Here is a 26,867-nt window from a genome sequence, read left to right as displayed (position 1 = left end):
CCCCCAGCTAGCAGCTGCCCTGTGGCCAGTTCTCAGCAAGTACCAGGAGAATGGATGGAATGTGGCTGTGGGAACAAAGAGCCCTGCCAGCGGGGCTCTGGGCCTTCTTTTGTGGGGCGAACAGCCTCACACCTAACTGCAGAGAGTGTCCCTGGGTCCTCAGAATCGCCAGGAAAGTGGTACAGGACCTTCAACATGGTGGGCTTTGGGTGGGGCAGGCTTCTGAGCACACAGGCGAGTTTGCCCCAGGCTTTTTCACGGTTCTCTTCTTTTTTCCTACTTGGGTTTCTGTTCTTCTTACTCCTGTGAATATTGCGTCTCCCATATTCCTTTGTATAGTCTTCTTCCCATAAGAATCTGGTGTTTATTTTATAATGCAATAGTAGAAAAATCTTCCTTTTATTTTGTTCCTATGCAAGACCATTAACTCAAACGAAAGAAAATCAACCAGTGGCACAACAGTAGTTAAATAGAGGGCAGTTTTCTCTCTCTTAGAAAATATAGCGACTTTAATGCACATGCGTTTTAGATTAAGGCGGGAAAGAGAAACTCTACCTGCGGAGCCCTGTGCTCGCACACCTAAGGCTCTGGGGCCCCAGAGAGGAGGGAGGTGACAGGGCGCAGCCGGTTTTGCAGGACGGGTCAGTTCACTGGCCTGTGGGCTTTGGAAAGTCTCCCTCTGCCCTGGTCTTCCCTGTAAAATGCTCGCTTGACCAGGGATGCCTGCTGCTGCTGTTTCCACCCCAGAAGGACCTGGCATGTGTGCACCTTGTTCTCATGAAATAGCCCACACGCCCACAGCGGAGAGCTAAGCACACTCAGCCCTGACTGGTTAAGAAGGAGGAAAAAAACAGCCCTGAGTTGGGCTGTGGGAGCGTTTCCAGGACAGTTGTCAAGGGGAAAGCTAGAGGACTGTTTATGGAAAGAAAAAGAAGACCATTGCACAAAATTATACAGAGGTGGAGACATCTGAGTGTGAGTGGGTAGAAGAGAGAGAGGGATGCTCGTCACAGTGAGAGGGTCGGCAAGCTGAGGGAATAGGAGACTGTATTCACGTATTTTGTCATGTAAAATAAGGAAATCAACATAAAATGCTTGTTGACCAAGTTCTTATTTGTGGCTCTCCCCCTGGCACAGGTCAAACACAGTGGACTAGGCAACCCCAGATGTCTCACAGGAGAACAGCTTTCTCTGCCAAAGCTTCAAAGTCTAAAACAGAATTCTCTGGGGGCCAGTTTCCAGTGAGCCAAGGTTTTCTCACCCAGGGGCATTGTCACAGTAACCAGTCCATCAGTTAGCTATTGCTGTGTAACAAACCACCCAAAGCTGAGTGGCTTAAGACAACGATTTATCTAGCTCGTGATCCTGTGCGTCGTGATCCTGTGCGTCAGTGAGTTTAGTCTGGACTCAGCTATAGATCAGTAAGACCCTTCTGGTCTGGCGATCATCTGGCTGTTGTGCCTAGGCTGGTCTCTGTCATCCGTTATGTTAGCACAGTTTCCAGAAGCTACGAGACCCATCGGACCTGGGCTCGGACCTGGCCAAACATCACCTTTGCTGCACTGCGTCAGTCAAAGCAAGCCTGAGCCCCAATCCAGCCCTGGCTGGGAGGGGCTGCAGGGACACATTGCAGTCAGCCTACCAAGTGACCAAGATAAGTAAGTGTCCAGGTGTATTTGCAAAAGGCATAGGTAGCAGAATAGAATGAAAAGCACTTTTTGGAGTTCTTTCTGAGAATTAATTTTTTCCATCCTAGGAATTACCTTGTGGCTCTGATGCAGGTCAGAAGCCTCATTGCTCTATTAAAGGGCTCTTCAGATCCAGTGCCTTTGCTTTAGAAAACTCACAATCACTTTGGTTGTTATGGTGGGCAAAAGTTGGACATTGCACAGCCAGTCTCAGAAGGAGCTGGGGGCCCTGTTCAGCCTGCTCCTTCTGTCCTCTCAGCTCGGCTCCCAGGGAGAGCTCCTGACCACAGTGGCCCAAGGCGGGGTGTGCTCAGGGTGCCGTTACTCACTGGAAAGCCTTGTTTGGCCTCAGGGGGAAGGACTGTGCAGCGGAGGACAGACAGACACCATGCTAGGAACTCTCGGTCCTGGTTTCAAAGCAGGCGTTCTCACTCCTGGGGTCACAAACGGTGGACGAAGGAAGACTAACATTTTCTGGGCCTCGAGCGTCACCTGCTTCCTCATGTAAACCTTTCAGCAACATGCCAGCTAATTACAGTTGTCTCTGATGTTGATTTTAGCTGTTGGGAAGACAAGGGTCATAGTGGTGAAGGAGTGTGCCCAAGCTCACACAGCTGAAAAGTAGCAGCAGAATTTGAATCCAGATCCGATGCCGAGCCCTGTATAGGGTCTTCCTGAAACTGCCAACCCATGGGTTTATGGTGTGGAGGCGAATGTATTAGTCAAAACATAGTCTCTATAACCTATTTTCTAACAAAAATGATCATAAGGACACAGAGGAAGTCATGCACAAATGAAGTATTCTGTAAAATCCGAGCCAGGTCAGGAATTTGTCCAATTTGGCAAATGGTTGCCCATACCTTTGACATTTTCCCCTTTGTCTGGTTCTAAGTATAGGAAGTGTTTTTTATATGAAGCATTTTCCTGAAGTTTTAAACCCTTACGATTGCTGATCTTGTGGTTTTCTGTAATTTGCCTCAAGTGTTATTTACGGAATTTGCAGAGCTTCCTGTTATTTTGTTACCGTTTTTTTATTCCTTGATCTCATCGCATCCTGGAAGTCTCTGATCGTGAATGCCTCTTCCCACCCCACAGCTGCTGCCTGTTTATAAACCCGGGGTACTTTCTGTATTCATCAGGGAGATCTGAGGCAAAGGTCTAGCATTTCTGGATGGTTCTGGCTAGCCCAGAATTGCCCAGAGCCCAACCAGGTCATGAGACAAAACGAACGAACAAACGGGAGAATTGTCCCAGGGGCATGACACCTGGGAAGGTGGCAGCTTATCAGACAGCGTGAACCAGCCTCCCTCCGTTCTCCGAAACCAAATCTTCCGTCTAGAGCGTGGTGATGCAAAGGGAAGATCATCTTGCTAGATGCCAAGAACCGTCGTTCTGACACGTTTTGTCATGCTGTTTCCTCTTATTTATACAGTGGAGAGTAGGATGTTTTCAAATAAACCCTCTAAATTTGAAATCCTGAGAATGCATTATTTCTAAAATGCCGCACCGTTAACAGCCTTTTAGCTGGTTACATTATAAAGCATATTGTAACAGCTTAAAGGAAAAATCTGAGCTGAAATGTGTTTCCATGGCCCATATGTTGAATTCTGGCATCTTTTTCAAGCTGTTGTCAATTAGGAGAGAGATTAAGTTCTGCCTTTATGTCCTTTGTAAGATCGGGTATGTGCTTAGATGCTGCGGAGAGCTACAAAGGGAGATGTTTTTCTTGGGTCAAAGGTGACTGAGAGCAGCGGTCGTTGGGAAGACAAAGATGTGTTGTCCCCAGTGTCCGCGATGGACACGCGGAGCCATCAACAAACACAGAGAAGGAATGGCTTTTGCTTCGGGAAACAAACCGTTTTCCAGGCCAACAAACTGTGATCTTGGACTTTTTGCCATATGCATGTTTTTTAAAAAGAGAAAGAGAGATTGAAGCAGACCTCCTGGTCATAGGCTGTTTCTTGCCCTGAGCCTGGCAGCAGGCAGTTCTTGTCTAACCTGGATCAAATCAACCTCTGTAGTCCCTTTACCCTGTGGCTTTGAATCTCCCTTTGTTCCCACACTCTCTGCTCCTGGAACCCAACAAAGACATTTTTAGCATTAGTGGGATGTATCAGCTGATGACCCAGCATACTTTCGTATTGGCAGCAAATGGACATACGAGTATAGCCTTTTAGCTTAAGAATGCATTTCCATTACTTTTAACTTGTCATTGGTCTTATTTCCTTACACTTTGGTATAGTATGCCATTGCTAATGGGATTTCTGCTAGTGGATGTCACAGGAGCACAGAAAAAAAACCAGACCTACATTAGAAAATGGGTTTGATATCTAAATTTTAAGCAGCATAATTACATTGCATCCTAAAGTAGGAAGGAAACTTGGGGATGCTGGCATCCTTGTTCTAATAAGGCGTTGAGGTTCAAGACTGGACGCAGAAAATACAAACAATCATGAGGAGGCCTGCTGGAACTGGAAGGCATGGCTTGATGTGCAAAGGCCACTGAGTGGGTGCATTTGCTATGGCTCCAGCAGTCACACGGATTCTGCCTGCAATCTTGATTTCCAAGTGAGTCAGCCCAAATGGAGAGACTTATACTATGGCTCTCTCCCTATCAACGGTAGAGAAATATGTTGACCTAAAAAAAAAAAAAAAAAAAGGAAAACATATTACTTGAGCTACATGTTCTTCAGACCAAAACAATGGCTTTCTGTCGGGTTTTTACCTGGAAGCAAGTACCACAATGGGAAGAAGGTAGGTGTGTCACTCCTGTATAATAAACAAAGACATAACTAGCTCCCTAAGCTGACAAGGATGTGCTGAAACTCGCATTTCCATACTTTGCTAGGGACAGGGAAAGTTATCAGGTTGAAAAGCATTTTTGGTTCTATGAATGAAATCTCATCTTGGCAAGTTTATCCTAACAATTTTATATACGGCTATAAAAAATGTTCATCTTAGTATTATTTATTTTATTTTTTTATTTTTTTTTTTAAATTTCTTTATTGATTAAGGTGTCACATATTTGTCCTCATCCCTCCATTCCCATCCCACCCCTCTCCCCACGCATGCCCCAATCCCCTGTTGAACTTAACCGTTGGATAGGCTTATATGCATGCATACAGGTCCTTTGGTTGAACTCTCCCCCTCCCCCCACCCTCCCCCTACCCTCCCCTATCCTCCCTCTGAGGCCCGATAGTCCGATCGATGCCTCCTTGCTTCTGGTTCTGTTCTTGTTCCTCAGTCTATGTTGTTCATCATTTCCCCTAGATGAGCGAGATCATATGTCACTAGATATATACTAATAAGAACTGAATGTGAGACGAGCAATAATAGTTATGCTGACAGGCAAATGAATCAATCTGTAGCGAGCTTCCCCCTGGACCAACAGTTCTTTTGAGACCCAATTTCAATGTCCAGTAGTTCCTTATGTGTACATGTCAGCACTGACCCCTCAGCTCTGGATGGTGGACAAATGGTGGTAATGGAGGTCCGACTCCCTCTGGTTTGGACTCGGCCGAACCCAGGGGCACGGCGTCACCCAGACTAAGGGGCACGTGGCCTCACCCCTACCCAAGGGGCACGTGGTCTCACCCGGGCCTGGGACCCAGCCTCACCCGGATGGATCCAGGGGCGCACAGCCTCACCCGGACCCAGGATCTGGCTTCACCCGTACCCAGGGACGCTTGGCCTCTCCCAGACCCAGGGCCACTTGGGCTCACCCGGGCCTAGGTGCACGAGGCCTCATCCGGATCCAGGGACACATGGTCGCACCCGGACCCAGGGACGCTTGCCCTCTCCCAGACCCAGGGCCACTTGGGCTCACCCGGGCCTAGGTGCACGAGGCCTCATCCGGATCCAGGGACACATGGTCGCACCCGGACCCAGGGACGCTTGGCCTCTCCCAGACCCAGGGCCACTTGGGCTCACCCGGGCCTAGGTGTATGAGGCCTCACCCGGATCCAGGGACACACGGTCTCACCCAGACCCAGGGACGCTTGGCCTCTCCCAGACCCAGGGGCACGTGGCCTCACCCGGGCCTAGGTGCACGAGGCCTCATCCGGATCCAGGGACACATGGTCGCACCCGGACCCAGGGACGCTTGCCCTCTCCCAGACCCAGGGCCACTTGGGCTCACCCGGACCTAGGTGTATGAGGCCTCACCCGGATCCAGGGACACATGGTCTCACCCGGACCCAGGGACGCTTGGCCTCTCCCAGACCCAGGGCCACTTGGGCTCACCCGGGCCTAGGTGCACGAGGCCTCATCTGGATCCAGGGACACATGGTCGCACCCGGACCCAGGGACGCTTGGCCTCTCCCAGACCCAGGGCCACTTGGGCTCACCCGGGCCTAGGTGCACGAGGCCTCATCCGGATCCAGGGACACATGGTCGCACCCGGACCCAGGGACGCTTGGCCTCTCCCAGACCCAGGGCCACTTGGGCTCACCCAGGCCTAGGTGTATGAGGCCTCACCCGGATCCAGGGACACATGGTCTCACCCGGACCCAGGGACGCTTGGCCTCTCCCAGACCCAGGGCCACTTGGGCTCACCCGGGCCTAGGCGCACGCGGCCTCACCCGGATCCAGGGACACATGGTCTCACCCGGACCCAGGGATGCTTGGCCTCTCCCAGACCCAGGGCCACTTGGGCTCACCCGGGCCTAGGTGCACGAGGCCTCACCCGGATCCAGGGACACATGGTCGCACCCGGACCCAGGGACGCTTAGCCTCTCCCAGACCCAGGGCCACTTGGGCTCACCCGGGCCTAGGTGCACGCGGCCTCACTCGGATCCAGGGACACATGGTCTCACCCGGACCCAGGGATGCTTGGCCTCTCCCAGACCCAGGGCCACTTGGGCTCACCCGGGCCTAGGTGCACGAGGCCTCACCCGGATCCAGGGACACATGGTCTCACCCGGACCGAGGGACGCTTGGCCTCTCCCAGACCCAGGGCCACTTGGGCTCACCCGGGCCTAGGTGCACGAGGCCTCACCCGGATCCTGGGACACATGGTCTCACCCGGACCCAGGGACGCTTGGCCTCTCCCAGACCCAGGGCCACTTGGGCTCACCCGGGCCTAGGTGCACGAGGCCTCACCCGGATCCTGGGACACATGGTCTCACCCGGACCCAGGGACGCTTGGCCTCTCCCAGACCCAGGGCCACTTGGGCTCACCCGGGCCTAGGTGCACGAGGCCTCATCCGGATCCAGGGACGCATGGTCTCACCCGGACCCAGGGACGCTTGGCCTCTTCCAGACCCAGGGCCACTTGGGCTCACCCGGGCCTAGGTGCACGAGGCCTCACCCGGATCCAGGGACACATGGTCTCACCCGGACCCAGGGACGCTTGGCCTCTCCCAGACCCAGGGGCACGTGGCCTCACCCGGGCCTAGGTGCACGAGGCCTCATCCGGACCCAGGGACGCTTGGCCTCTCCCAGACCCAGGGCCACTTGGGCTCACCCGGGCCTAGGTGCACGCGGCCTCACCCGGATCCAGGGACACATGGTCGCACCCGGACCCAGGGACGCTTGGCCTCTCAGACCCCGGGGCACGTGACCTCACCCATGCCTAGGTGCACAAGGTCTCACCCGGATCCAGGGACACACGGTCTCACCCGGACCCAGGGACGCCTGGCCTCCCCCAGACCTAGGGGCACGTGGCCTCACCCGGTCCTAGGCGCACGAGGCCTCACCCGGATCCAGGGACAAACGGTCTCACCCGGACCCAGGGACGCCTGGCCTCCCCCAGACCCAGGGGCACGTGGCCTCTCCCGGGCCTAGGCGCATGAGGCCTCACCCGGATCCAGGGACACATGGTCTCACCCGGACCCAGGGACGCCTGGCCTCCCCCAGACCCAGGGGTACGCGGCCCCACCCGGGCCTAGGTGCACGAGGCCCCACCCGGATCCAGGGACACATGGTCTCGCCCGGACCTAGGGGTGCGTGGCCTCTCTCAGACCCAGGGGCACGTGGCCTCACCTGGACCTAGGTGCACGAAGCCACCCGGACCCAGGGGCGCGTTACCTCTCTCAGATCCCTGGTCGCGTGGTCTCACCCGGATCCAGGGGCTCACGGCCTCACCCGTACTCGGGACCCAGCCTTACCCGGATCCAGGGGCCCACGGCCTCACCCAGACCCAGGGTTCAGATTCGCCCGGACCCAGGGGCACATGGCCTCACCCGAACCCGGAATCCAGCTTCACCTGGACCCAGGGGCGCGTGGCCTCACCCAAACCCAGGGGCGTGAGGCCCCACCTAGACCCAGAGGCGTGTGACCACATCTGAGCCCAGAGGCTCGCAGGCTCGCCTGGACTCGGGTCTCAGCGGGGTTTCGTCTTCTTGATCCCAATTCCTGTTGGTCAATTCCCTCTCAGCAATTCCTTCGGTCATTTTCTCAGAGCTCCAGGGCGGCTGCCGCAGAACTCGTTGGGCGGCGGGCTCGGCAAGGCTCCGGTGTGCCCGGTGCCCGGCGGTGGGCTGGTCCGGTGTCGCTGCGTCGGCCCTTGGGTCTGCAACGGTGGCCAGTCGCCGAGCGTGCGCACCTGGCCACTTCGGGGCATTGAGATTCTTGAAGGACTCGGAGGTCAGCAAGCACGGAGTCTCCCACCCCATGTCTCCCAGGGGCTCGTCTGTCCGTGCTCGGCAGCGAGTGGAGCCGTCCCCTCAGCCGGAGACCGCCGGGGGAACTGCGCCGAGCACGTTCCTGGCCACCATTGTGTCGCCTGAGCCATAGTTCTTAAAGTGTGGACTTTGGGTCACCGGCATCAGCATCATCCTGCGTACCCCTCTCTTTTATTCTAGTTGTAGAGCATCTGCTCAGCCAGCCCCCCGGTCTTTCTGGCTGGTGTCTGCTCTGCTCTCCCGTCGTAGTCTCAATATTGTTGTGGTAGGCAACGATCAGGCTGCCGCCCTATGTCTCCATCTTGGTCCTCCTTTGTACAGTTAAGTCTTGATTGTTGTTGGTGTCACTGGGAGGAATTGTCCTCCAGGCCAATTGGCCGTGAGGACCCTCTTTGTCCATATAGGAAGAGTTGCTGTGCAGGAGACATGTTTGTGGGCCGGGTCTTGATGCAGCAATGCCTTGGCGCTCACTGAGTCTGCCTCTAGAATGCCTCCCTTATGCAAGTGATTGAAATCTGGTGTCATCTCCCACCAACCACTAGATGCCCTCGTTTCTGGGTCTCCAATGCAGTGTGGGTCAGCCACTACCTGAGGCACTCAGCAGGAAAAAGCTTCTGATCAGCTTGGCTGGGGCGGAGCTACAGGGTGGAGCCTACAGCCTTGGCTTCCTGTCAGCCCCGCCCTATGAGGCTCCTGTGTCTGTGTCCCTCTGTATTCCTTGCAAACACCTCTGAGAGAAACGCGCCCTGGAGTTTCGCCCACTGCCAAACAGTCCAGTCCCTCCCCTAATGAATCTGGACTCCCAGATTCTCGCCTGGAACTGGGTTTCAGTGCAGTTGGAACTGGGTCTCAGCGCAGTCTGGCGTCCCTGTCTCCTTCCCAGCAGGGCCACCCAGTGGCGCAGGCAAAAGTCCGTCCTCTGCGCACCTTCCAGTGCGCGCGTCTGGAGCCGCCGCTTCTCTGTGCCTCCGCCACCACAGCCCAAATTCATTCCCCCAGCGTGCGCCTGGCTTCCCAGGGTTTCGCCCGGAACTGGGGTTCAGTGCAGTCGGAACTGGGGTTCAGCACGGTCCTGAGCTTATGTCTCCTTCCTGCTAGGGCAGTTCAGTGGCGCAGGGAACAGTCCGTCCTTTGCGCCCCTTCCCGTGCGCGCCTCTGGAGCTCTGCCTTCCCCCGCTCCTCTGTGCCTGCGCCCCACAGCCCAGATTCATTCCCCCAGCGTGCGCCTGGCTTCCCAGGGTTTCGCCCGGAATGGGGTTCAGTGCAGTCGAAGCCGGCGCTTAGCGCACTCCGGAGCCTTTATCTCCTTCCTGCCAGTGAACGCCGGCCAGGCCGTCAGCCGCCCCTTCCTCTCCGGCTCCATCCTCCCCGCCGGCGCGCGTACTCGTGTCTCCGCCAGTTTCTCCATACCTCAGGCTTTTACGGCTCCCCTGATTGTCCCCGTGGCCTTCTCCTTCCCCCCAGCTGTGGGCATTTCAGTCCGCCAGCTCTCCTGTGGTTCTGGACGATGTCCGTTCTGACCTCTAGTTGTGCCTTTGAAATTGTTGTGCCTGGCTGCAGGTTAGGTGTTTCACCTATGCCGCCATCTTGGTTTCTCCTTAGTATTATTTATTATAGCAAAAGACTAAGGGCAATCTCAGTGCCCCACCATAAAAAGCAGTTGAGTGAGTTTTTATTTGATCCCCTGACCGGCTTACATGCAGTCATTATAAATCACAAATACAAATTATGTAACAATGTGGGGGAAATATTCATGCACTATATGTTAAGTTAAAAATCAACTCTAGGCCCCTGGTATCTTGCCAAGACCTGACACATAACAGGTATTGAGGACATGTCTGTTCATGGCAAAGAGCTTTCACCATCTTCTTGCAGCAACCCAGATAGAAAAAGGTCTTATCTAATTGGAGGACTGATGTTCTCCCTCATCCCACGCCCAAACATATGCCCCTAGGAACCATGAGATAATGGGGTGTTGACTGAGCAAGAAGTCAAATGATACTCCCTGGCTGGTCTTGCTGGAAGGCATACATGACTACCTTCACTTATACCTTCTGCCCCTTTGTAGTCCATGTGTCATGGGTGCCCTAGAATGAGCAAAGGGCAGCGTGATGTGTGCCAGGCGGCTTTGTCTGGTCTGGGAGAAGGTGAGATGGCTGGGAAGAGCCTGAGGAGGCCGCACCCGCCTGCCTTGGCCATGCCGAGATAGCGTTCAGAGCCATGTGCAGGACAGATGGCCTCCCGGGCCACAGGAAGTAATATGAGTTTGTGGGTTTGTTAAAAATGTAAGTGGTGAGCCGTGCAGGCGTCATTCCACAATTTGATTTTTGGGTTGTTGTGTGTTTTTTTTCAGTGTTCTGTCTTAAAGTTCTTCCTGAGTCAGTAAATTACAGAGCATTTCGCCAGGCCGTTGAAATAAACCAAGCTTTACTCACGCATGTTTCCCCTGCTATCAGAAAAGAGAGCATTCCTATGAAATCTGTTGTAAGCCAAAATGGTGTCAAGTGAAGATACGATTACCATTCATTTATATGGGAAACTTTTTGAGCTTTCCCAGACCCAAATTTCAGCACATGCACTGTGTCTTTAATTCCATTCACCACGATTGAAGCAATTAGTCACGTCCAGGTTTATGCTAAGTGGAACACACTCACGAGCTTTCTTAGGCCTTTACGGGACATTAAGACACACCTTGCTAACGGATGCACAGAGTGAGTGGAGTTTAAGCGCAGATGCTCACACAGGTCAAAAGCTTGATGCCGAGATGCTGAGTGTGGTTCCCAGGTGGGGCCACTCTCACTGCTCAGGGTGCCGCTGCCTCTGTAACAGCTGCTACCAAACAACCCTGAACGCCGATTTTGCTTTTCACCTTTTTTCAGTAAAGTGAACATCCTCTTTGGGTTTCTCTCAGTTAGTGAGAACGGGAACTGATGTACGTAGATCTTTTTGTAAGAGCGAAGTGGGAGAATCACGGACTTTGACAAGCAGGGATACCAGTTCTTATTTCTGGTTGATGAGAGAGGAATGGTTTGTTACCTTCTTTTTTTTTTTTTAAATGTTCATTTCCACAATTTTTATTTACTTGCCACTTCCTCTGTGTCCAGCACTTAACACAGATTCTCTCAGTTCATAGTACAAACAATTCAAGGAGGGACTATCACCCCCACTTTGCAGATGAGGAGACTGAGGCACAAAGAAGTTGGAAACCCTGCGTGCGGCCTTCCCACAAGGGAGCCCGAGGCCGCCGAAAGCCCAGAGCCATCCCACCAAACCCCACACTCAGTGGCTGCCTCGATGCTTTCCTGGTTTTTCCCATACAGTGAGCATGCGTTACTTCTATCATCAGAAAGGATCGGGGAGTGTTATTTCAAAGGCAGACAAATGGATGCCGGTGTTTTTCTCCAGGCTGCACAGTGCCTCCTGAGCAGAAAGCATGCTCAGCCCTGCCTCACAGGGTTTCTGTGCAATGGGTGTATTCTGCATGGTTCCCTGCCCAATATGGCAGCCGCCCGACAAGTTGCCTGTGGTTGCTGAGCCCTTAAAATGTGGCTGGTGAGACTGAGCAACTGAGTTTTCATTTTAATTTATTTAAACTTAAGTGTAACTGACCTACGGCCCGGTGGCTGGCTACCATACTGCACAGTGCAATAGTGCAGCCCTTTCTCAGTCACACGGCCCGATGGCCTAGACTAGAGGGACTTGGCGCCCTGCTGGCAGAAGTCAGGCCACCACCCTATCTCCGTGGTTGGCAAACTGCGGCTCGCGAGCCACATGCGGCTCTTTGGCCCCTTGAGTGTGGCTCTTCCACAAAATACCACGGCCTGGGCGAGTCTATTTTGAAGAAGTGGCGTTAGAAGAAGTTTAAGTTAAAAAAATTTGGCTCTCAAAAGAAATTGCAATCGTTGTACTGTTGATATTTGGCTCTGTTGACTGAGTTTGCCGACCACTGGGCTATCTGTTTGGGCCACTCTCCTGTGCCTACACCTGCAGGGGGTGAGCTGGCACCTGCAGGCCAGGCTCCATCCCTCGGGGCTGCGAGATAAGCAGCCTGCCCAGATGGCGGGCAGAGAGGGCCAGATGGCCGTCTCTAACCTCTGCGTGAAGGAACAGGTGAGGCAGGGCAAGCAGGCTCAGGGTTGGCTGGTTGGAGTCCCTTCAGCAGGCTCTGGAGTGGGAGGGCCATCCCTAGCTCCTGGTTCTGGTTGATCAGGGCAGGGAAATCCTGGCCCCGAGTGCGAGAGCCCATAGAGGAGGTGGTTGGGGGTGTGGGCTCTGGATTGGTCACTTTATATTTGAAAGACAAGTTCTTTCCTATCTCTAGAAATTAGTAAATCCTGGGAGGGCAGTTCCTCTAGGGCAGTGGTCGGCAAACTGCGGCTTCGCGAGCCACATGCGGCTCTTTGGCCAGTTGAGTGTTCTAACGCCACTTCTTCAAAATAGACTTGCCCAGGCCGAAAACCGACTTCTGCGCATGGGCCACGAAGTTTCAATCGCACTGTACGTGTGCGCGCCCGCACGTGGTATTTTGTGGAAGAGCCACCCTCAAGGGGCCAAAGAGCCGCATGTGGCTCGAGAGCCGCGGTTTGCTGACCACTGCTAGGGTCAGCTTTAACCAGGTATGAAGGCCTAAAGCATCAAAGTACAGAGAATAAAAATCATAGTTAGTACATAGCAGAATCGGGGTAAATAAAACGAAAAATACATTGGGTTAAGGTCTGTGGCTCAAGGTTCTTTCTTTTAAAAATACTGGGAAGAGAAGACTTGAACTGCATTTGCAGAACCGCTGCTCAGTAGGTCAGCTTCCGTGGTAGGAAAGGAAATGTATCGCCTCCGCTATCGCTGGAGGAACGGAGCTGAATGTCTGGTGAGTGGCCACTATGGAAGTACTGCCTGCAGTTCATTTCAACCGGCATTTATCAAGCCTCTGCCAGGCCTGTGCAAGGAGCCCTGAGGAATGTGCAGATGAAGAAAACACGATCCTTGCTATCCAGGATCACCCTGGCAAATATGGGGCACACACATGCTGAACCTCCTCCCCAGGTCCAACGATGCATCACTACTCAATGGCAAACATCGCTAATCGCTCACAGTACTCTTTTCTGCTCAGCCAGGGGGACCTGCCTTAGAATCCTCCACAGCACAGCACAATTGGGGGCCTCCACTCTGCAATTAGACCCTCAGTCCACAGGATCGGTAGGGGTGGTATTTGAAGAGAGAAAGGGGGGAAATTCCAATCAATTCATATGTAATAGAGACAAGAAGTGCTTTGGGGAATGGAAGGGAAAAACTTCGACCTGTGTCAAGGGAATTGCCTCCCTAGAAGTGATAGGATTTGAGACAGGCCTTAGAAGACTGCACCTGGCCTGATGCAGGGGTGAGGGCACCCCTGCAGAGGGGTGTTCTTTGAGAGCCACAGGGCAGGAGAGTGTGGATGTGCTTTGAGAAACAATGGGCAGGTGTGTGTGAGTGTCACTCAGATCATGCTTTCTAGCAAGGCAGAGGGACCAGTGGGAGCCTTGAGTGGAGGCCCCCAATGCTGGGCTGGAATGTGTGGACTGAGTTCTGAAACAGTGGGACCATCTGACACTACCAGATCAGAGCGGCTTCAAGCAGAGGATGCCGGACAGTGCAGAGTGGGTTAGAGCAGGGAGAGCTTGGGGCGGACGGGGGCTGGATAGGAAGCTATCACCAATTCAAAGGCCACAGGCGTCTCGGTCGCTATGAGTAACGTAGGAGTGAAAGGAAGGAGACTGATTCAGGAGGCTGTGATCTAGAAATCCAGAAGAATTTTTGTGACCCTCTGGACAGAGGGCTAGAACTGAATTCAAAGATGACAGCTCTCTTTGGAGCCTGAATGATTCTGAAGGGGGGTGGGGGTCATTAACCATGACATGGAACCCAAGAGAGAGCCGTTTAGAAGCTGCTTGAGGAACCATGGGACAGCCAGGGGAATCTTTCTCCCTGGGCCTGACCAGGTGGATTTTTAGCTCTGGAAAGAACCCAGAGCCAGAGACTGGGAGACATCTGCCTTCGGATGAGAGTCAGCATGGGAGTGGTGGACATGAACAAGAGAGAGCTTGGAGATGCCCAGGCGTCTCCTGGCATAGTAGGTAGACAGGCTAGGCAGACACAATCATGCCTAGTAATAAGGGCTGGTTCGTGAATAAGCAGACCAGCGGAACTGAGCAGAAATCCAGAAATAGCCTAGAGTGAAAAGGAAACTTTCACATATGATAAGGATGACATTGCAATTCAGTGAAATAACAAAGGACCTCTTAGCAAGTTCTGTTAAGACAATTAGAGGTGTGGTTGAACAACATTGTGGATATACTAAATGCCACTTATTTGGTATACTTTATAATGGTTCATTTTATGGTATATGAATTTCACCTTAAGTTTTTAAAAAAGAACCATAGGAAAAGAGATTCTTCTGTCACACCGTATACCAAGATAAACTCCAAATGGATCGAAGATTAATGTGTAAAAAATGAAACTGTATTTTGTGGTAGTTGGTGGTGATGGTTGTACAACAATGTGAATGTACCTAATGCCTCTAAATTGGACACTTAAAAATGGTTAGTGTAAGTTGTATATTGTGTGTATATTATCACACAAAAGAAATGAAACCATAAAATAATTCACAGAAAATATGGCTGGATTTCTTTATAACCCTGGAGTGGACAAGGCCTTTATTAATAAGAATCAAAATTCAGAAGCCATAAAAAGAAAAAGATAATTTGACTTTTCAAAAATAACAATGTTGCCCTAGCCGGTTTGGCTCAGTGGATAGGTCATTGGCCTGCAGACTGAAGGGTCCCGAGTTTGATTCCGGTCAAGGGCACGTACCTTGGTTGCAGGTTCCCCGGCCCAGGTTGGGGTGTGTGCATGAGGCAACCAATCAATGTGTCTCTCTCACATCCATGTTTCTCTCTCCCTCTCCCTCTCTCTCACTTCCACTCTCTAAATATCAATGGGGAAAATATCCTGGTTAACAAAAAACAAACAAACAAAAGAACACACCCATCTTGTGGATAGCTAAACATAACATAAAAAGTCAAAAGTCAAATGACCAAGTAACATACAAAGAGCTTTTAAATATCAAGAATAATGCAAAACCCTGATAGAACAAGCAAAGATATGGATTCTCAGTTTACCTAAACTAAATATAAATGGCTCTTAAAAAAATGAGAAGATGCTCAACATACTCCTTTCTCTCCTATTATATGAGCAAAAATCTGAACAGCAACCAAGATGCTTTGTAAGGCTGAGAGAAACAGGCCCTCTCTCTCTCATGCCTTGCAGATAGAGTGGAACAGCAATTGGGAAATTTGAATTTGGACTGAATATAAGATGATATTAGGGAGCTACTGTGAATTCCCGCAGGTGGGAAAGTAGCATTGTAGTTGCAACAGGAATGTGCGTTTTAGGAGATGCACACAAGTACCTAGGGATAGAGTGCATGATGGCTATGAATTCCTTTTATAAAATTGTTTTTAGAAATAATTTCAGTTTATGGAAAGTTTGCAAGAATCATGCAAAGAACTTCTGTATCTCCAGAGAGGGGAGAGAGCCAGAGCCAGAGACAGAAAAAGAGAGAGAGAGAGGGAGAAGGAGAGGGAGAGAGAGGGGCGAGAGAGAGAGAGAGAGAGAGAGAGAGAGAGAGAGAGAGAGAGAGAGAGGAGGAAGAAGGGAGGGAGAGCTGGGCCAGGAGCCACTAGGATCAGGAAGAATCCACTTTGGTAAAGAAGGGAAGCCATCACAGGGGGGAAGGGTCAGGAAGGCCATGTTGATTGGTTCATATTAAAAAAAAAAAAAAAAAGAGTGATAGTATCTGCTCAGAGTCAGGAGGTAAGTTTACAGGCTTTCGGATAAGGGAGACATTTGGAGGCAAATTTGTTTGGCGACTGAGTATGTGTGAAGAGGCAGTACGTCCTGTTGCCTGGCTCAGAGCTCACGCTCACCCAGCCCTCATGGAACAGGCTGGAGAAGGGCTGCTGTTCCAGCTCAGACTCAGAGGGGCCATTCCTCAAAACACTAAACAGAACTACCATATGACCCAGCAATCCCACTTCTGGGTATATACCCCAAAGAATTCAAAGCAATAGTTTAAACAGATATTTGCACATCCATGTTCATAGCAGCAGTATCCACAATAGCCAAGAGGTGGGAGCAACCTAAGTGTCCATTGACAGTTGACTAGATAAACAAAATGTGGTAGGTATATGCATATAGTGGAATATTATTCAGCCTTTAAAAAAAAAAAAAAAAAAAGGAAATTCTGGCCCAGTCTGTGTGGCTTCATGGTTGATCGTTGATCTATGAACCAGGCGATCATGGTTCAGTACCTAGTGGGGTCATGCAGGAGGCAGCCAATCAATGATTTTTCTCTCATCATTGATGTTTATATATCTCTATCTCTCTCTCCCTTCCTCTCTGAAATCAATAAAAAATATATCTTTTAAAAATAATAAAAAATTTAAAAAGAAGGAAATTTTGACACATGTTATATAACAAGGATGAACCTTGAAGACATTATGCTAAGTGGAATAAACTGGACACAAAAAGACAAAACTGTAGGATTCACTTATAGGAGATTCTTAGAGTAGTCTAATTCAAAGAAACAGAAAGTAGAAGGGTGAGTGCCAGGGGCTGGAGGGAGGGGAACGGGGACTATGTGTTTAATGCAGGTATTAGTCAGCTTGAGCTGCCATAACAAAGTACCACAGACCTGGTGGCTTAAACAATAGACATTTTTCCTCACAGTTTCAGAGGCTGGAAGTCAGAGATCAAGGTGTCAGCAGGGTTAGTTTCATTGAGGCCTCTCTCCTTGGCTTGCAGATAGTCATCTCTCCCTTTGTCCTCATGGTCTTTCCTCTGTGTGTGTCTGTGTCCTAATTGCCTCTTCTTATAAGACACCAGTCCTATTTGATTAGGGCCCACCCTAGTGACCTCATTTTAGCTTAATTGCCTCTTGAAAGGTCCTGTCTCCAAGTAGTCACTGGGGGTTAGGACAATCAACATATGAATTGTTGTGGGGGGGGGGGTTACATATAATTCAGCCCTTAATAATGAGTATAGAGTTTCAGTTTGGGAAAATAAAAAGTTCTGGTGAAGGATGGTGGTGATGGTTAAGTGTGAATGTACCTAATACCACTGAACTGTACACTAATAAATGCTTAAGAGGGTATAAATTTTACATTATGTATATTTTACCACAATACAAAATTAAACTTAATTAAATGTAATTAAATTTTAAAAGGGAAAAAATCCTCAGAGAGGCCAGGGAGCTGAGGGTGCTGCTGAAAGGGTGACAGACCTGGGCCCTGGCCTTCATGCAGGGGCCAGAGCGCAGGTGGGGCTGGGCAGCGGGAGGGTGGGAGGCCATGGGGGAGGGGGACAGGACAGTAGGAAACAGGAGGCTGTGGTCTGACCACACTGAGGGCTGGGCAGCCAGTCCGTTTCAGGCGATGCTGGGTCCTCACCCTTCTCATCTGTGAAACGAGGGTTACAATCGCTGCCTTGAAGAAGCAGCAGGGAGGGTCTGGGCTGATTCTCTCGCTGTGTGGCCCTGTCCTCTCCGAGCTCTTCCTTTTTTGCGATTTTCAAGCAATCGCATCAGCTGCTTTCAGCCTGAATGTGGAAGCCGCAGACAATGTGCTGTTTCTATAGAGACTTACGTCCTCCTGAGGGGGGGAAAGCGGATACACCCTAAGAAAAGAAGAGGGGGGAATGAACAGCCCAGACAGGTGACAGCTAAAATCCCAGAGGGATGGAACCTGACCTGGTTTCACTGCTGCTTTGTTGAGAAAATTTCTAGCAAGCACACTTGACTATTTTATGTTATGTTTGTCATATTATCTCCTACAAAGTGAGATGACACTTTACCTGGTGAAAGGCTAACATGGGAACACAACTGTGAGGGTCAAGGAACTGGGAAAACCCAGGAAAATGTTGAGCCTCACGGGTCTTGCTCCTGGTCGCTTTCCAGAAAACCGGGCTTGCTGAGTTTCTCCTTGCACCTGCCTTCCTTCCTTCCTTGGGAATGGCCACGGGGAAGACAGCTGGCTGTGCACAGGGGTTGCAGTCTGGTTCACTGTGTGATCTTGGCAAGGTCCTGAGCCACCTGTGCCTCAACTTCCCAATCTGTACAGTTGGGGGAGACTAATCCCCGTGTGTGAGATCGGTTGGAACGGGTTTAGTGAGATGACCCATTCAGGTTCTCAGTGAAGAGTGGCTGGTAACCCCGGTGAGGACACCGCTGCGCCTGGGCAGAAGTCAGCCCTCCAGTCACTGCTATTCTCTCGTCCCCCTTTCCCTTCCAGTTGGCCATGGACAGAGCGAAGGGGAGAGGATGGTAGTGTCCGACTTCCACGTTTTCGTCAGGGACGTGTTACAGCACGTGGATGTGGTGCAGAAAGACCACCCGGGGCTGCCCGTCTTCCTTCTGGGCCACTCCATGGTAAGTAGGCCACAGGAGATGCGGCCCAGATCAGGGCTGTGGCCGCGGGCAGTGTGAGAACACCGGGATGGAGAAGGGGCAGACTGACTCCCCGCCTCATCCCAGCTCCCCGCCTGGCTGGCACACCCCACCCTGCCCTTGGAGCTCCCAGGCAAGTGAGTGCTTAGGAAACAGGTCAGGTTCGGAGCCCTGGAGACAGCCCAGAGAGCTCAGAGCGGCCCTGACTTCCCACCAGGGCCCCAGGCACCAGGGGGTGGCCCGCCGGTCCTTACGGAGGAGCTGGGTGTGGGCACTGACCTTCGGGTACCCCTGCCTCTGCCTCAGTGCTGTTTCAGAGTGTGGCTCTCAGGGCACTTGTCCCTGCAGAGCCACTTCTCAGACGGGGTGGTGCTGCAATCGGCGAGGAGCACACGGAATGTGCCCTCACCCTGCCGGCTTCAGAGCTGTGCAAATGGAACCAGGGACAAAGGCTCCCCGTGGACCCGATTCCTTAACGGTCATTCGCCATCCTTTTCACACTTCAAAGTTATAAAAGCCTCTTAAAACGAACCAAGTATAGTCTTTAAATGGAGGGTCCTCAAACTGGCAAAGCTCCCTCCCACGAGCTGGCGTGTTGGCTGGCAGAGAATTTGAGCTGCTTGATTTTGAATTTGGGGAAACTGCTCTCTCTAGGGCAGAGCCCCTGCCCCTTCTCAGCGCCCGGCTCTGGTCCTGCGTTCCTCTGACCTGCCTGGCCCCTGTAAGCACTTGCAGTGTCAACCCTTGGTTCAAATTACCTGCAGCTTCAGCAAATAGTCAAGGCCTCAGACCTTCAGCACTGTCCACATTCACTAAGTACCCGAATTTCTGGAACCTTTGCTGAACCAGGGAAGGGGGCGGGGTGGAGTGTAGCAACCTCTTATTATCATCAGATTAAACAAAAACAACCTTTTATAAGCCTGACAGAATGGATCAGTTGGATCTCTGCCAGCTTTTGGTTAGAGGCAGAGTAGGAATGTATTGTTTAACTTGCAGCCCACAAGCAGGAACCTTATTTGTATCTCTCTGAAATGTTTGCTCCTGGGGAAGAAATATGTAATAAAATAATTGCAGACCCAGCTTATCCAACATTTGATGGCGTCTGTTCCAAGGTGGACCCCCTCGGGGCTCTGACCAGGCTCAGGGGGCCTCTTCCATGGAGCTCGCTAGGAATCGTGTGCTGGCGGGCGCCGGCACACAGCAACTCTGCCCGTTTCGCCTTGCAGGGAGGTGCCATCGCCATCCTCACGGCCGCCGAGAGGCCAAGCCACTTCGCTGGCATGGTTCTCATTTCACCTTTGGTTCTGGCCAGTCCTGAGTCCGCAACAACTTTCAAGGTAAATGGATTTCTGTTTCTGTGAAACTCTTGCCCTTCCTTGGCAACTCCGGTAGCTAGAGTCGGGGGTAAAGGGCGGAAGTCCATTTGGACAACTATCAAACATGATTGCCACCAGGGTTCTATAATTTTTATAATCAGGTGCTTCCCATCCCCTGACCCCCAAAGACAAAGGAGAAATGACTTCCTGTTTATGTATGTTTTATTCGTGACTGTTGAGAGGAGAAAAGATTACCTGTGTTAGGAATCCAGCGAGATAACCTGTGTTAACAAGTCACACGCAAGATGCGTGCTAACTTCAGCCAAAAGTGCACGGTGAGTGGACTTGCAGGCTGTTTGTAATTGCAACACAGAGTGGCGTTCACCTTCGCTCTCCCCCATCCCAGAGCACTTCCCGCTCTGGTTCTAAGCCAGGCGTCATTTCGCTTTTCTGGTTGTGATGTTACACAATGGCACATGTGTACGCCTCTTGGTCCTGGGGCTTTGAGCTACGGGGCAAACAAGCCACTAATACTACTACCAGAGGTAGGGCAGGCGCCTTCCTCCTGAGAAAGGAGAGGGGCAGGGCTGCTTAATTGTGAATGTGGGTTGTTGACATGAGATGGACCTGCCCTCGACGGGCATGAAGTTTGAGAGAAATAATAACCTAATGAGAGTAGAGAATCCCCAACCTGTGTATCTCCAAGGCATGCTCCATCTCAGCTGAGAGCTAGGTGGGCCTGCTGCCTCCTGAGCCAGTTCCTGGGACTCTCAAAGGAGCACGAAGGGTGAGGCGGAGGGGCACAGGGCCAGGGGGAGCTGGGCAGCCACTAGCCCAGGTGCTTTCCCTACCCTCCCCGGCCTCATCCTCCAGTGACAGCAGGCTCATTGAAATCATTGCCTTAGCTCAGGTGCCTTCGATGTCCTCCTGAGGACCCAAATAGAGGAACGCAGGACAGGGAGTGAAACCTTGTCAAAATGTCCTCAAATGTTTTCCTGTAGCCCACAGCCACAGACTTAATGCCTAGAGGTGGGCTGGCAGGTCCTGTGGACGGGCTTTCAGTGAGGTACCGAAAATGTCACCAGTTTCAATGAGAACAGGTTGAGCAAAAGATAAGCCTGGAACCATCTGATGCTTTAACCAGAAAACAACAAGTTTACTTAATTCGAGGAAGCGGAGAGAGGGCTAGCTCTTTTGAATTTGACTCAGTTTCAAGGAAGTCACCACTGCCTTATTGAAATCGACTGGCAATAGTGCATTTTCGTGCTGTGTGGGACGGCAGTGGAGGCGGGATCCACGTGTGTCTGCCATGGACAGAAACAAGGTCATCCACAGAACCACAGGTGGCCTTTAAGTGTGCAAAAGGGGACACCATCTCCTGGGCACCTCCCTTCGTGACGGTGATTGCATAATGTGAGCCAAATCAGTCACGGGCTCTTGTCCAAGTAGAATAAGTAAGACCAGGGTCACAGAGGAGAGGGAAGTTCCTTCTGCCGTCCATGTGCTTGGAGTCACGTGCCTGAGATTTACTCAGCTCAGTGAGGGCCAGGCATGTGCTGTACTTTTACGTGCATTATCTCACTTAACTCCCGTCATCAGTCCCACGGAGAGGTCACGGCCTTCATTTGATGGATGGAACACCGAGGCTTAGGCTGGATGAGTGACTCTCCCAGATTGCACAACTTGTGTGATGGATTTGAATCCAGGGCGGTACAGTCCTCGTCTAGGGTGCTTCCCCATACGAGAAAGTGGATGTCTTCTACACGGGATGTTTTTCCTTAGAGAAAAGCCAGGGACGGTGGGGCTTTGCAGATGATGCACACACAGGTCATGGCAGCTGAGCCCTGAGATGGAGCCGGCAAGGTTTCCTCCCAGAGTCACTGGTGGAGGCGGAATTTTGGGGCAAAGCTACAAGAACGTGACCTTTCAGAGCCCTGTGCTAATAGATCACCTTCTCAGATCAAGGGCCAGCTGTCCCTGGAGGGATGCAGGTCTCTTCCTATCGACCAACACAAATAGATTTCCTGTTGCCCTCAGACCTGAGGGCACGTCCTCCCCACCGTGGATTCTGTTGCCGCCTCTGGCTGTTGGGCAGTTTTGACTGATAGAGTCTTTGATTCATCTGTCTCCCCACCCCAGATGACTTGATCACCCTGCACACATCTGGTCCTGTCTGGCAACCTTCCAGAAAGAGTCTCATTGAACCTTTTTTAAAATTTAATTTTTTTAAAAAGTTTTGTATAATACATTTACACGAGGGAACGCTCCCTTCCTAGTTTGAAGGTGGGCAGCCAGAATTACAGAGGGAGTGGATGCATCTTCTGTGGACACACATACACACTCCATTTGCTCCTGTTTTACACAAATGGGACGTGCTCCCTGCACTTCTTTGTTTCATTGATCTCTCTTGGTTGACTGATTTGTTTTTGTGAGTTTTGGGTTGAATTAGGCCACTTTGCAAAGTGGTCCCTCTTAGTGCTCCTCCCCATCAGAATAGCAAGAGGCCCACTGTGGGGTGAGCCCTGGATTAGGTGAGGCCCTGCTGAGGGGTGAGCTCTGGGTTAGGTGAGGCCCACTGTGGGGTGAGCCCTGGATTAGGTGAGGCCCTGCTGAGGGGAGAGCCTTGGATTAGTTGAAGCCCCACTATGGGATAGGCTGTGGATTAGGTGAGGCCCCGCTGACCAAACTTTGGGCCATTTATTTGCAGTGGTTTGCTTTTATGGACCCAAAGGTGGACAGATTGCTGTAGACCATCTCTTTGCTGAGAAAACTAAGGCTCAGAGGGGACCTTTCTGAGGGTCCGTGGCACTGTCAGGGGCCACAGAATGCAGAGCCTCATGACTCCTCAACCAGAGCTCAGCTGAGGACATTTCAAAGGTTTGTTTCATGGCCCAGAGTTCCTGCTGTAGAGATTCTTGAAATCATTAAAGCAGGCAGCATGAGATCTCAAACTTCTCAGTGCAAAGGGTCATGTGAAAGGTGGCAGAAGACTGTTGACATAAGAAATGTCTAAACCTGAAGAGAATTTCTATGAATTTATTGGAGCCAAACTGATGGCATATGCTGGGGCACAAAATGTCAAATGCTCTGGAGAATAACAGTTTTGCAGTGTCTTTTATGCATTTGAAATTAAAGCAGGAACTTGAGAAATATTATATGGAGGTAGGAGAAAGCAAGGCGGGGATCAGATTACAGGATCAGATTTGCTGTCTTGGTGGTTTATCTGAGAAGGAGGGACGTGAAAAGGGGGCATTTCAAAGGTGTGTTAACCTAGATGCACAGAAACAATGGACAGGACTTGCTTAAAGCAAAGCCTTTTAGTAAAGAAGATATATGCCTGGGGCGTGACTACCCACCATGATCTGTCCAGTTAGAAATTTATAGTAAGATTACCGTGAGGTTACTCTCCATAGAACTTCTTTTTTGTCCACATCCCCTACCCTGAAATGTGAGAATCCCAGATATCTCTCCCCCCCACACACACACACCCCTTTCCAATCCTGCACACAGCTGGTTTTTACCTCGATGGTCTGTTTTCAACAAGCTGGGTTGGGAAGAGGCTTCTGGTCTCCAAACACTGTGTTAAGAATGTGGTTGCACAAGAGAAATGAGAGCAGGAGAAATTTAGAAACAAAAATGTAGTGCATTAGACCAAGTCTCGGCTGTTTATGTGGCCATTTCATGGGGATTATGCCCTGGGGAAGGCAGGGCTGGAGTAAAACCGGAAATAGAGGGGAAACCTTTGGCTGCCCAGATAGGAGGATGTCAAACGCTGAGCTAAACTGGGGTCTCCTCACCTGATCTAGCCCAGGAGGACACCCGGGAATGTGCAGCAGGCTGTAGTGCACCTCCTTTCTCTGAGAGTCCCTGGGGTCAGGACCAAAATGGCCCTGGGCAGAACCCGGGGTCAGGATGGGGCTCAGCCTGCTGGGAGGCTAGTCTTCTAAATGCCCTTCCTGACTACTGCCTGGAGGTTGTCTCGTGGGGTCCAGGGTCAGATGCAGGAGCCAGCCCACTGCTTCCAGATGCTTCCACTCCCCACCAACCAGGGCACCTGGCCAAGTAGGGAGAAGTGAGTGGCCACTATAAACCTAGCACGCTTTGGTTGACGTCCTCTCCATTACCGTCCTATAAGGAGGGACAATTATTCTCAACTTAGACAAGGAAATGAGGCCCATTGTCTTGCACAAGGTCAACTTGAGCACCAGCTCAGCTAGTGATTGTGGCAGGATGCTCCCTTTCATCCCCAAACCTGCCCAAATCACATCTCCTTAACTTTAGCCCACTTCCCACGTGAATGCCACTCATCTGTTTTTAATCGCCGTCACCCAGAGGCCATTGGAGCAGGGGGGGGGATGGAGCGGGTAGGGCGGGGTGTGGTGGACTTGCTCTTTCAGACTTCAAGTACAGTTAGATCCAGGAATTAGGGACTTAGCTGTGCTCATGAATTTGGCAGCAGCAATGCCTCATGAGGCATTGTTACCTCCGTCATACAGGCACCTGCTCTCTACTAGCTGGGGGTTCAATCTTCTAGACACTTAGGACTTGGGGAAGGAGTTATATGGCTCCAACACATCTTTGGGGAGCCCCAGCAGTCAGCAAGTGTTTAGTCCTTCCCCGGGGTTTACCAAAAATCGCATGCAGGGCGTTGTATCCTCCGTCTGCTTGAGGGTGCATTTTCCCTCCTGAGATAGCTGGGCTATCCTCTGACCCTTGCACGATGCCACCTCCACAGAGGGTGTGGAGTTCAAGCCTCCAGCATAGGGCAACCTGCTGGAGCCACTTTAAAAGGTAACGACTGTAATTACCTCCCTCATGTCAAGTCTCTCATGAGCAGAAGCTTTAAAATGATCTTAGGGGGCCATTAAAACCTTCATAGCAATAAAGGTATTTGTGCAAGTCACTGGTATCTGTGGTGAGCCTGCAGTTAATCCCAGAATGCCACAAAGGCATGTCAAGGACATAAGACACATTCCAGTCTCTTATTCTTACTCCTCAGGAGGTGAACCTCGTTTCTGGGGAGTTGTCCTCTTGTGAGTGAAATGATTTGGGGTTTTAACTCTGATGTGACATTTGTTGCAAAGCTGCAGGTCACATGCTTTTCCTAAAGTCTCCACTCTGAATAATGCCAGCATGTGCTCATTCCTTCATCAGCCACTGCCAATTTCTTGAGCTTCTCTTGGGGCCAGAAGCCCAAAGGTCAGTTAGGGACTAGCTCTGTGGGAATCGGGTCTCAGGTAACTTCCCAGCAACCCTTCAGGTTCGTTTTATTATCCCCATTTTAGAGATGAAGAAACTGAGGATCATAGACTTTCTTGGGGATGCAGAACCAGAGGTCTGGTGCAGATCTGCCTGGCTCCCAGTCTGACTCTGATTCCTCTACTTCAACACCTCCCTCTTCTGGGCTGGTATCCAGTGACTGTGTGTCCATTCGTTGTGGGTCTCAGCTTCCAAATTGCCCTGAAGCAATGAGACCTGGGGTCCCTGTTGAGTTGGTGTCACTGAGACCTCTGTGGTTGAACAACCCTGACTTAGCCTGTTGGGGACATGATGATGGCGGGGGTCTCTCTCTTCAAGGGGGGCCCATTCAATGTCATCCCTCTTGTTGAGCTGGATCTGAGGCTCTCTCCACACTCCCGTGGGATTATCTGAAGATTTTGGTCTGAATGGTATAAACAAAGCTGAAAAGGGCAGCAGGGAGAGGGATTCTCTTTGGCAACTATTCAAAGCATCCTTGCTCCTGCATCCTTCTTGGATCTTTTGTGGGGAAGAGTCTAAGCACCTAATTTTTTTTTAAGCTGTGACATTATTGTCATCAAAAGATTTGCCTCTAACCAATTAAGTCCTGTTAGAAATGTGGTTTGGAGCTTACTATGAAGATTTAGAAAAAGAGCTGAGAATCAGGGCCATCCAAACATCTCTCATGGTGGTACCTTCAATAGGGCCCCTCCCCTCCGACCAGTGGGGGTCAGGAACACTCTACTCTGGCTGCACTTTGGAATCACCTAGGGAGCTTAAAAAACACCGATTCCAGGGCCCCAACCCACTCAGAATCTCTCGGTGGGACCTGGGAAGAGGCATTTGTGATGCCCCCTGAGAGTCCTTGTGTGGGAGGCATACAGCTGCACACATCCACTGCCCGGCCACCTACCACCTCCAGCCCTAAGCACGATGTCCTTGCCATGTCTCCTCCTGTTTGTGCTTTGGGCAGTAGGTCATTGGCAGCTACAGGAGTCCTCACCAGGACTCGGCTTCTTGTACTTGGAAGGGGGAGGTAAGGTGGCCAACTCATCTGCCATTAATTGTTGAGTTGCCTCTAGGGACCAAACCCTTGCACTGGTCATTTTGTGCAAAGCAAATACTTCTCCAGAAATGCTCCTCCTTTTTTCATATGAAGCTCTTTGTAAAAGCATTATTTAGCTGCAAAAAGTCCCCTGTTAAGAGAAAGAGAAGACGATTGGCTCAAGGAAAGGGCAGAATAGGTGTTTCCCTGTTATTGTCTCCTGGAGGCAGTCCTTCCTAGCTTTCAAGTCCTCTCGCCACCCCCGAGAAACCAGAGCAGGGATGTTTCCAGCCATAGCATGGCCTTTTCTGATTCTTTCGAGCCTAAACTGTCAGCATCTTCCCCTGGAAACAGAGGCCTTGGCACTTTGGGATACACGTGTGTTGGTTTAAGAAGTTCAGGAACACAGATTCAAAGGTGAAGGTCAATCTGCCTCTTCACACATGGCCAGCCCTTGTCTGCCCGGGTCCACGCAGAAGC

The 26,867-nt window shown here is 51.2% G+C and overlaps 1 protein-coding gene across 5 annotated transcripts in view; it reads left to right on the top strand.

Moving 5' to 3' along the window:
• The window catches only part of MGLL (monoglyceride lipase), a 124,836-nt gene that overhangs the window by 72,351 nt on the left and 25,618 nt on the right, over window positions 1-26,867 (top strand). For all 5 annotated transcript variants that reach the window (XM_028138516.2, XM_028138529.2, XM_054723872.1 and 2 more), the window contains exons 4-5: window positions 18,634-18,770; window positions 20,015-20,125. In XM_028138516.2, the coding sequence (XP_027994317.1) occupies window positions 18,634-18,770; window positions 20,015-20,125 (248 nt within the window). The remainder of the gene's footprint in view (window positions 1-18,633; window positions 18,771-20,014; window positions 20,126-26,867) is intronic.

This window comes from Eptesicus fuscus, chromosome 12, assembly GCF_027574615.1.
Source record: "Eptesicus fuscus isolate TK198812 chromosome 12, DD_ASM_mEF_20220401, whole genome shotgun sequence".
NCBI classification, from domain to species: Eukaryota; Metazoa; Chordata; class Mammalia; order Chiroptera; family Vespertilionidae; genus Eptesicus; species Eptesicus fuscus.
This window is presented reverse-complemented; position numbering and strand designations above follow the sequence as displayed.